Source organism: Diadema antillarum, unplaced genomic scaffold (genome assembly GCF_040938485.1).
Source record: "Diadema antillarum isolate AM-2024a unplaced genomic scaffold, OU_Dant_1.0 seq00001090_RagTag, whole genome shotgun sequence".
NCBI lineage: Eukaryota > Metazoa > Echinodermata > Echinoidea > Diadematoida > Diadematidae > Diadema > Diadema antillarum.
This window is the reverse complement of record NW_027271909.1, coordinates 132766-144796: the sequence shown is the minus strand read 5'-3', so window position 1 is coordinate 144796 and position 12031 is coordinate 132766. Positions and strand designations below refer to the sequence as shown.

General features: G+C 37.8%; 1 protein-coding gene across 1 annotated transcript in view; it reads right to left on the bottom strand.

Moving 5' to 3' along the window:
- Positions 1-12031, bottom strand: part of LOC139743514 (N-acylneuraminate cytidylyltransferase-like) — a 46567-nt gene that overhangs the window by 14278 nt on the left and 20258 nt on the right. The window contains exons 4-6 of the mRNA XM_071653993.1: positions 8155-8296; positions 3214-3398; positions 1486-1572 (exon numbers count right to left, since the gene is read on the bottom strand). Of these exons, the coding sequence (XP_071510094.1) occupies positions 1486-1572; positions 3214-3398; positions 8155-8296 (414 nt within the window). The remainder of the gene's footprint in view (positions 1-1485; positions 1573-3213; positions 3399-8154; positions 8297-12031) is intronic.

Genomic DNA, 12031 nt, shown 5'->3' with positions numbered 1-12031 from the left:
GTACCACAAAAAGATTGTTTAATTCTCTTTGAAATGATACCATACTTGTTATGATTATCGTATACATGGAGGTGCAGTGCTTACAAATGTGAGGTAAAGTCAGAATTGAAAAGCTGCAAAGACCCAATTTTTGACGTCCGTAATGCAGTTTCCTCCTGATGAGTGAGTTCCCCATTTTTTCTTTGGTGTTCATTTACTGTATAGAACATCAGCATTTTTATAGAGTGAAACATGTATGCATTCAACCAAACAGATGAACACACACACACACATACACAGCATTACACACACATACACACACACACACACACACACACACACACACACAAACGATCATGATTTAAACCATTTCATCTCACAGAACCTCGCCACATTAACCGCAACAAAGACATAAAGAGGTGAAATGGCATGGTCTTAATTTCATTGGAATTTTATCTTTATTCTGTCTTCATTTTGTCGTTATTTTGTGTTTACTTTATGTTTACTTTGTCTTTATTTGGCCAATGAACATGATCGGGGCTCAGCATCTGGTGGACGAGTCAAATGCTTGCACCACCGCCTGGCACCGTGTCCTCATGCTGTTGATTGGCGTCAACCAGTATCTGACGTAGTCCTGCCTATATGTCGTTGCATTTGTGACCCTCTTCCCCACAGCTCGACCAAGTTGATCCCAAAAATGTTCTATGGAGTTGAGGCTTGCATGCAGGCCATTCTAATGATGCCCCCCCCCCCTCTCTCTCTCTCTCTCTCTCTCTCGAAAGTTGCGCACATGTCTCGCTCTATGTGGTTTTGCATTGTCATCTTTTTGAAGCATCTCAGCTTGAATTTCCCCTATCGCGCGGGGTTTTTGAACATTGCTTATAAATGGCATGATGTCCAACCATAAAACTTGATGGGCTATCAAAATTGCCCGGCATGCCACCACTGAAAACTTAAATGTGAAGTTCAGATGTCTATTGAAGTTTGCCTTCATGGCTGACGAGTTGAGAACAAAAGACATAACACAAAAGAACATTGTTCTTTATGTACTCTTCACGACCATTCTCATTCATAAGGACAGCTCTTGTTCGTTTTGCAACTTTTCAATGTAGACCTTATCAGACACGTTTGAGTACAGTTCTTTACTTGATAGCATAATGATAATGAGTAGGATATCATTTTAAAGAAAATTTAACAATCTTTCCATTGATATCAAGCATATATTGTATAGTGCTTACAAACTGGAGAAATTTGCAACTGAAGTCAGATTTCCAAACTTTTTTTGAAGGGTTTATATATATATATATATATATATATATATATATATGTACATATATATATATATATATATATATATATATACCTAGTCATTTGTGTTATGTTTTGATATAGAAATGAACACTGGACAAAAGTGGGAAAATTAATCTGTCATAGTCTCTTTCACTACGTTTTCTTCTCTCTTTTTTTTTTTTTGCATGATTAAAGTGTTATGAGCAACGGACCTACCTGCTACCAAACGCACATCTATTCCGTCATCCTTCAACATCTGAATGCCCACGATGTCTCTTCGATTGTACGAACGGCACTCGGAGTCTGTCAAAGATTATGGATGAAAACGATAGAGATCCATCATTGTGAATGTGTGGCGCACAAGGGGAAATTAAGTGGTGTAAATGTATATTATACCACAAATCTATTTTGAGCGTGTTTCCTGCAATTTAAAAGTAACATCGATGGTTGTGTTCGCTGAATTGACTCTACGGATATGCAAACATAAAATATTCCACTGTTTGTGCAGGTGTTTTCAAATACACATAAGGAAGAGCTGTGAAAAACAAATAAAGAAGAAGGGGTTCGGGTTCACGTTTATTTGTTTATTTATAATTAACCAGACAGGTGTTTCATATATTTGCTGTTTAAAGTAGGCGCATGTAATACATTCACTCTTAAACGGGGATGTCAATTACACTTTGATATGTCTTAAATCATGTATAGCAGAAGGGTGAGAGGTAGTAATCTAGTTAGTGGAATGGTCTCTTGGGGAGCGCGGCACCGAGTATGGTTCAAGGGACTCTATTCCAGTGCCCTTTCCTTCTTCTTTCACCTCCATGATCAAAGTAACGATTCGATATTGTAGTTTATTATCACAATGAGTACAAACTTTATCGGAAAGCTTCTCTCCCATTACCTACTTAAATCTGATGCGCAGTGCAAAACATACCGATAGATTTTTAATCAAACTTAGATATTAAGACACTATTTGAAAACATGATGGCACGCAGAAATTCCTTAGAATAACATGACACTATACGCTCTCATTGCACACTTATTCATGAGGCATCTCAGACTAAGAAATATACGATAGCATCCATGATCTATAAGCAGAGAGAGAGAAAGAGATGAAGACAAATAGCTATAACACAGATATCTATTCATTTCTCTGTACAACTAAAAAGGCAATAACGAGATGCCCAGTTTTAAACGAAAGTTAGTTGACAAAGTTTTACCAGAATTCTATGTTTGCACATGGTGATGAGTGTGGGGCAAACATTTCTTGACCAGTCCTATATGAGTATTCAAATGAGCGAGTTGATGCCCTAATGCCCTCACAACTTTTCATGTTTATTTTAATAAAATTCAGAAAAATTGTTATTTTTAGTTACTACAAGTTAACGCATCTTCTCATTCTCAAATATATCAGGGGCAACATTTTTTCTTTTTCAAATTTCCTTATCAAAAGGAAGTACTCGGCAAGCTGGTATAAGGATATTCTAATTTCGTATTTTTGTTTTGGCAAATTTCCAGAAAGTTAGAAGTGTTTCGTCTATTTTGATATTTGATATGTCATTGTTTACCGCAACTGAGGCGAAAATTAAGTGTTATGGCCTCTCTCTCTCTCTCTCTCTCTCTCTGAGACTTCATATGAAATCCTTTCGCATGGTTGCAATTTGCGAAAAACACATTAACCTTGATATAAAAAATCTGAGCTTGATTCAATTTGAATAATGTATCATTTTATCTGCAGTAATAGATAATTACACAACTTATGTCAAACAGGCTGACGTTCATAATCGTCCTGTCAGGTAGTCTATCGAGGTTTTTATAGTGAAGGATAATGTAGAATAGCCACAGTATGTTCATTTGCTGGTAAAAAACTAAATTAGTCTTGAACTAGCTGAACTGACTAATTGATTTGATTACATGGGAAGACGTATTAAGGACAATGATCTTTACCACTTATACGGCAGAGTTGGTTATTCATGAGGACCCCCTCCACACAGAAGACGACCAAGCGCACACCAAAGGGCTGTGCCATGCCAAAGTACCCAAACTTTAGGAGTCTCTGCTCGGCGATCACCCAATCCAAGTCGGTGTCGATGTCAACGCTGTATTTCGGATCCATCTCGAAGTATTGTTTGCTTTTGAAGAGTAGATTGTTTACAGTTTGTAATACACAATTCTTATATATTTTGAGTGCCGACACCACAGCTTAGGAATAACTCGTGTAATTTCGGTGTAGATGAGGAAAGAGAGTGGTATCATAATTGCTGGAAGCAGGATGTTCAAGTGTGTGTTGAAATGATACTGATAATAAACATAGTTATGATCATAATAATGGTCTTATTCACTAAAACCTTTTCCCTTATATAAAAACTCTTAAAATCAATACCACGTACAGGTTTATACAAGATAATTTTTCAGTATGTATTACGCGCAAATATTCACAACACAGAGACATGACCTTTAAAAGGTTGAAATAACAATGAAATAACCGCACGTCACCACAGAACTCTTACACATAGAAGAATCACTCGCCACCCGTTTTGTCGCCGTCGCTCGACTCATTGTCACGTGACGTCCGCCATTTTGCTTAGCGGAACTTTTTTGCGTGCAAATCCCAGCAGACGCTATCCACATACAGTGACTGCATGTTGCACCGTGTTTTTCTGACCCTGAACGAGGCATTAAAATGCCGTATTGTGCGGCTGTAAACTGCACAAATCACTTGACAAAAGGATTTGGAAACAGGTAAGTTTGACACCAAGCCATGATGAGAATAACAAGTAATTAATTCCCCAAGTAACGTTACAATTACGCGGATCGGTCGTATGTTGGCTTTCTTGTGAGCGCAGTAGCAAAGGTAGTCCCAGACACTGGATTTTGTGTTTGCCGTCGACATATGTGTTTACCACCAACTACCAAAATGATGCAAAATAAAAAAGATCAAGTAGGCCTAATTTAGGCCCTGGGGCTATACACTCTGTACTTTGTGTATTGGGGCAAGCAGCTTTGTACATGAAAAAAGTACTATCTATTTATGTAAATTTGAGCATAGGTGTAAACTTTACACGTAGATTTATTCTTGTCTAGCTAGAGTCACAGTACCAGTGGTGGGTCAGTGTCAGTGACAACACTACAGTCGTTTAGTAGATATTACATTGTCTAGACTGACTGTGTACTCTGGTATTAAAGTAGAGTAATAGTAGTAGTAGTAGTAGTACGAACAGTTGTAGGGTAGACTGAAGTTCCAATGATATTGATAATACTAAATAAATTTAACTATTCTAGTATATTACTCAAACTGTACTTACTTTATACTAGGTAATGTCAGTGTCACGTCAGTACTGAGTCTGTAGATTCTAGTTTCTGCCCAATTTCTGGTAACCTTTATCTGTTTATTTTTACTTCTGTCTGAATTAGCTAGACCCGACTGATGCGTAACTCACTAACTGTTATTGCGCTGACATGTAAGTCTCTTACAACAAAGTTAGGGGTGATATTGGATATAAACTGTCAGCTGCCAGTGCCTTGTTATTAATCTTATCAGGAGCTTTCCATGGACCATGTCCATGCATGCAATCGTCATCACGCTTGCCATAGTTGTATTGTAGGTACACATGTTTTATGATTATGAATATGAGTTCTATACAAATCTGATATGGTAATAATTTTCACATGTATCATATGTTCTCTGTGTGTTAAAAATCCTAGATTTCCAAGAAGGGGTGTTGCTCTTCGCCAAAGATGGATTGTGAACATGAGAAGAGACCACTGGATTCCCAAACCATACTCTACCTTGTGTTCTGACCACTTTGAAGAGAAGTACTTCAGTCGCACCAGCCAGATAACAAGGCTGCGGGCAGATGCTGTACCAACTTTATTCAACTTTCCACAACATCTCATGAGGGTACATGCAGAAGAACAAATTTTAATTTTGCATGTTAGGTGTTTGAAATTTGAGTTTTAGTTTTGAAATCCGTCCGACCAGGAGCAGACATATACCCTTGTGTGTATGTCTGCTTCAGAAACGTCGGATTTTAATCTACCATGACATCGCATCCTGGTCGCTGATGAAGAATGCAATGACTAACCTGTTTGGTGTCTTGTTTCTAAATAATGCGCTTTCCTCGCCAGGATAAAGCGTTCTGAGGTCTATTGCTATTTTAGGTTTTTATCACATTCACATCTGTTCTTTCAAACTATATTGCAGGATTTTATTTTAAATGGTGCTTAACCTAACAAGAGCAAGTGCAATTTTGCACTACATGCATATGAATGTATTGCCTTTGTTATCATTGCCAAGAATGCCTTTCATATTCTTGCCAGACATTGTCCATTATTCATGGATTTATTTTTATGTTGTTGCCACATTGCCAATTTAATGCATGTTCATGAAACATTGCTTTCGCAATATGCAATATTTGTCATACATGTATTTGCGAGACTTGTCTTGCCTACATATTGTTGCCACATTAAAATTTCGTACTATACCATAGTATGTTTTCACACTCATAAGGATTTCATTTTGAATTGCGTTTGAAGCGAACAAGTGCAAGTGAAATCATGGATTATACAGTATTGCCTTTGATATTTTTTTTTATCATTCTTGCCAGTGTCCATTATTCATGGTTTTATTTTGCTGCCATATGCTAAGTGATTGTACATGTATTTGCTTTCATGATATACAAGGCATGTAGTTGTCATATTTGTGACACTTGTTTTGCCTACAATATGTACATACTTTGAGATACAGTGTAGTATGTTTTCACACTCTTTAGATTTCACTTTGAATTTCGTTTGAAGCAAACGGGTGCGTGTGAAATCTTGCATTATACAGATGTTCATGTATTGCCTTTAGTTGATATTGTTATGCCAAGAATGCATTTGATATTCTTGCCCGACAGTGTTCATTATTTATGGATTTTATGTTGTTGCTATATTGCATGATAGTTGATTATACAGGCATTTGCTTTCGTGATATACAACATTTGTTGTATATATCTGTGATACTTGTTTTGCTTACATGTTGTTACCAAATTATGTTTTCATACTACACAGTGTATGGGATAGTTTTTGTTAAACTCATTACTAAGGATTTGATTTTGAATCATGCTGAGCTAACAAGTACAAGTGAAATCTTACATTTACAAATGTATTGCCTTTAATACTGTTGCCAGGAATGCCTTTGGTGTTCTTTTCAGTGTCCATAATTCGTAGATTTATATTGCCATAGTGCATGCGGATCAACACAATATGTTTTCATACTATACCATAGTGCGTTTTTACACTCATTAGGATTTTCTTTTTGAATCACGCTTGAAGCTATCAAGGGCAAGTAAAATTTTGCACTATAGCATGCCTTAGATAATCTTGCCAGACAGTGTTCATTATTCATGAATTTTATGTTGTTGCCCTATTGCATGTCCATTATAGATGTATACATTTGTATATGCATTTGCTTTTGTGATTACAATAGTTGTCACAAATTTGCGACACTGGTGGTCTTGCCTATCATTAATTTGCATAATATGTTCCTGACGCATGTACTGCCTGTGATTATAGCCGCCGTATTAGGTATGATAATGGTACATGTACTTCAAGCAAATGGTATATCACTGTACTGTGGTTGATTCTCAGCAATCAACTTTGACCTTGATAAATGTCAAATAAATTGTAAAAAAATCAGGAAAATTAACTCTGTCCAACTTAACTTCCTGTTTTTTGTGGGAAGACAATCTTGAAAGGAGTTCATGCTTGTAATGTGTGTGTGTGTGTGATTGTGTGAATACATATATATATATACATATAATATATTTACATACGTAGATAACTATATATATATATATATATATATATATATATATATATATATACTTGTTGGTGCAGCAATATCATGATATCGAAAGTAAAACAGGAACCAAGTTCATGTTGATCACCAACAATTTATTTACAGCACACAAATATTTGAGCGATTCGCTCTTTCTCAAGTGTTGTTGCAAATCGCTCAAAAATGGGTGTGGTGAAATAAATTGTCGGTGATTAGCATGAACTCGATTTCTGTTTTATTTCATGTATACAGATATACAGTGTATATATGCCTATAGGCCTATTGCTTCCTATACCAATATGTGCAATAGTGATAACTACATTGTACTACACACTATACTAATGATAATGATAACAGCAGGAATATAGATAATTAAGGTGATGTTGTCTTCCAAATTTCTAATATGTTGAACGAGTATATGTCAGATGGGGAAGATGTATTACATGATCATATCCACAAATCATTGATTTTTACAACTGGACTGACTGGAAATTTAATTTGACCTGTTTAATGGGAGAAAAATCAAAAGCACGAACACATCTTCTTACAATATCATTGGAGGGGAAAAAATGCAAGACATAGGGTTGAGAGGGGTATCAGAAAAATGGCAGGACACAGACAAGGACAGGCGCGCGTCTTAGATTATTTTATACCAAAGCAGATCACGTCTCCGAAGTCAAATAGATCTATCCGAAAGGGGAAAAAACACCTGTTTCAATACAGACAACTTTCAGGGAAGAGTGTGAAATAAATATGAGTACATGACTCTGTGGTCAACGCTGGATTGAGAAGTACCAGTTTGACAGTTTACAAGTTCAAGTAAATATCAGGGGCTATGAGCGGCTGTCATACTGTCCGATCAGTGAGTTGACCGTATCGTACTCGCGAGGAGCTGCTGAGGTTCCGCTAAGCAACATGGCGGCGTGTGCACTGAGGCGTCACATCCGGGGCGCGCGGTGGCGACACCGAGCTCAGCGGGTTGTGAATGGGTGTGATTCTTCTATGTGTAAGAGTTCTGTGCACGTCACCCAGGAATGCGCTGTAACAACAAGGTAAGAAACACTCACCGGCCACCTTGCGTGCATCCGGCTGCCATGAACGCGTCTCGGGTGGTCATGTAAAAGGCTCCAGTTTCAAACAATTCTCCCGCCCAATCCGCATCCCCGGGCCGTTTTGCCACGTCAAAATTCAGTGGCTCAGTCTCGACAACTAAAGGCAGTATCATAAGCAAAAATGAGATTCTGGGTCTAAACCAGAAGGGAAAAAAATAGTTCAGTCTGCTTTGTCGAAATATTGGGTCCCGCGAGATTTTTGTGCCAAAATCGATTTTTTTTTTTTTTTTTTTTTTTTTTTTTTAGCTGACTTAGTCAATCTGGGGGTGCTGAATCAAAAAAAAAAAAAAAAAACAAAACATTGGTTCCATTTTGTCCTATACCACGTCTTCAGCCGCCATTTTGAATTTCAAAATGGCCGCCATAGCAAACTGCATTTTGATCCAATTTTCATTATGTGAGCATCATAGAAGGTTGAAATTTGATGCAAAGAGCGTGTTTATGATGTCAGACATTCTAATACACCTATAATCATTTATCATTTTCTGATATTGTGTATTGTTTTGATTAAATTTTCAGGCAGCCACCTTGAAATTAAGAATGGCCGCCATAGCTAAAAATATATTTTACCCATGGTTCAGGTTGTAAGCATTATGAAAAGTATAAATTTAGAGCAAAAAGCATGTTCATGATGTCAGACATGATGTCAGCCATAGCTAAAGATATATTTTACCCATGTCTCAGGTTGTAAGCATTATGAAAAGTATGAATTTATGGTAAAAGCATGTTCATGATGTCAGACATGTAAGGTTCTAATTTGGGGCAAAGAGCAGGCGTATGCTATCTGACATTCTGAAACATCTTTTTCTGAAACGATGGTTCATTTCGATATTATAGGTGGCCATCTTGAAATTCAAAATGTCCGCCATACCAGAATGTATATTTTGACCCATATCTCATGTTGTAAGCAATACAGAAATTTCACAATTCGGGCATAAACCAGGCTCATGATGGTGATTATTCAGATGCATTTTTCCCTCCCTGATATTGCAGATCACTTTTGAGGCTGGCATCTTAACATTCAAAATGGCTGTTTTCAGCTTATATCTCCGGTTACGAGCAACTTTCAGGCATATCGATGTTATAATATGGTGGTGTAAAGTGTACATTCTTTAAAAAAGCACACACACATAGGGCCTATACATTCTGTAATACTCAAGTAATGGATTATTAATGGCCGCCACTCTTGAAATTCAAGATGGATTTCGACTGCTATTTGTTGCTGTAGGTGCAAACTCAAGCATGCTGAAGCACTAACGTGTAAAGCTGCGGTCACAAAGGTTCGTACGAACGATGAGTTCGTACGAATGTCACTGTTCGTACGAATTCTGGAGTTCGTAGAGATTTGTAGATAAGTCACAGATTCTTATACCGCCTTCTTACGAATTTCGTACGATTACTGTTTAATTCGCAAGAACAACTTAAGACCTTTTAGAGAAACGAGATGATTTATGGCCCTAGAATTCGTACGTTTTTCGTAAGAATGCCTTGAGTTATTCTTTCGTCAGACTTACGGCCATCTTACGATTTCTTTTTGTCGTAAGATGGTCGTACGTGCAAATCACGGCATTCTCAAGTCATTTGTAAGAACATTTACGATTTTTTATTTATATTTTTTCTGGTTGTTAAAACGGCGCTGCCGTATCCTGTCGAAAATTCTGTAACAGTTGAAAGTTTTATACTTCAAGATAGCAGTAGTGCCAAGGAGACTACAACTACAGCTGCATCTACAAGTAGAGGAGGAGGAGGTTGTTACTCCAACTCTCCCTCTCGCTCCTTCCTCCTCATCTCCCTCTTTTCCATTTGATTGCCTTCCCTTTTGGTCCCATATTTAACAGAAATGATTTCTGTCAACCTAGAACAAAGTGAGGATTTCAACTTCGCACGTTTGGCTTTATACCCCTATAACTCAACAGTTGCACAAATATTGTGTACCTACACCTTAAAGGTCCCTTACGAACGCCTTACAAACACGAAGAGTTGTTCGTAAGAACGCCGTATGAATCTCCGTTCGTAAGGCATTCTTACGAAAGACGTAAGAGCCTTCTATGAACGACTTAAGGCGTTCTTACAATCATCGTAAGAATTTAAGGCCTCTAGAATTGTCTCTCGACCCTGCAATATTTTGTGTAGTTCTAACGATGTTCGCACGACGTTCGTACATCCGCCTTGCGAAGAGAGGGTTTCGTGAAAAGTGATTTTGGAATGACTTAGAACCTTCCGATAACAGTATTGTCCAGCAATGACTGGATAATTACAGGTCTGTCAGACTGTAGAACCATTAGATATGTAATGAGAAGGTGGTGATCCTCTTAAGCGTAATGACTTTGGATCCTATGTCATATTATATTCCCCTGTAGTATTTATGAAAAGTGAGGAGAAGGCCATGAATTTAAGAGATGAAAAGTGATTTTGGAATGACTTAGAACCTTCCGATAACAGTATTGTCCAGCAATGACTGGATAATTACAGGTCTGTCAGACTGTAGAACCATTAGATATGTAATGAGAAGGTGGTGATCCTCTTAAGCGTAATGACTTTGGATCCTATCTTACAGGGTGTATTTTAATTGCAAGAGCTAAATGTCTGGCCTTTCTCATACTATCCCAGATATATACACACATTATATATACATATGTACACATATGCATATTGAGTAAGTTGTCCACGTGTTGGTGTGATACCAGGGCCCTCTGGTAGAGCAGTGGTCACACTGAAGAGGCTACCCTGGGTAGATAAGACCTTATTATAATTATTATTGTTATTATTATTATTATTATTATCATATCATCAAAAACAAAAATGAAACAAAGTTCATGCTGTTTTCAACAACAGTCTATTTTGGCACACATATTTCTGAGAGATTCGCTCTTTCTCTCATACTGAGAGAACAATTGAGAGAACAATAACAGTTGATACTGAGAGATTCTCTCAGTATTAACACTTGAGAAAGAGCGAGTATCACTTGAATATTTCTTAGAACTTGATTCTCGGTATCGCCAGTAAGTAGGTGTCGTGCGCAGAGCAGCGTTTTAGATGCGTTATGGGATAGCTCATGGGACAAACTTGCCCCGGTTTTGGCTGCACATGCACTTACATCACGCTTTGTCTTTATCCAGAAGTTTTTTTGTTGAAGATTTCTTCGCTTTCCATCATGTGACCAGCACATTGAAGGCCTGCAGTAGTGAACCATGACTCTATAATAGTGACCGCAAACCAGTAAAGTTTAGACACTTTCAACTCTTTTAAGCTGAATTATAGCCAAGAAAAAAAAAAAGGGGGGGGGGCTTACAACGGAAAAGCAGACAAAGAACTCCACTGAATCGTATGGGAACTGCGACTCGCGTGAGACAACCGGAAGCGAACAAGGGCACCGAGGAATCCCACAGTGCATCTGTGAGAGAGCTCTTCAGCGTTTTTTAGAATATGATCCACCTTGAATGTTTCCGATACCGGATTGCCAAACACTACATTCATCAGCTTCAATGCAGCTGAAATTTTTGAGATTACCCTCTTGTGATGGTCCCCTAAATTGTGGAGGAATTATGTTGCATGCAAATCACCACAGAACTGAGCTATTATTGCTCCTTTGCAGTTTTAGAATCATTGGCTGTACAGCAGTGAGCATCTTGGAAGTCTTGATAATTGAGGATGACCCGCACAAGGGCAATCAGGAAAAAGCCTACTGATTACTAATTCATTCCGTGTTATTCCAGAAATATATCGAGAAAACCTTGTTTCACTTTGTGGCTTAAAACAGACAAGCTTGTGAATGGAATGCCTGGTATGGTGACCATGGCATTTCTAGCCATTGTGAGACTTTTCCTGTTTG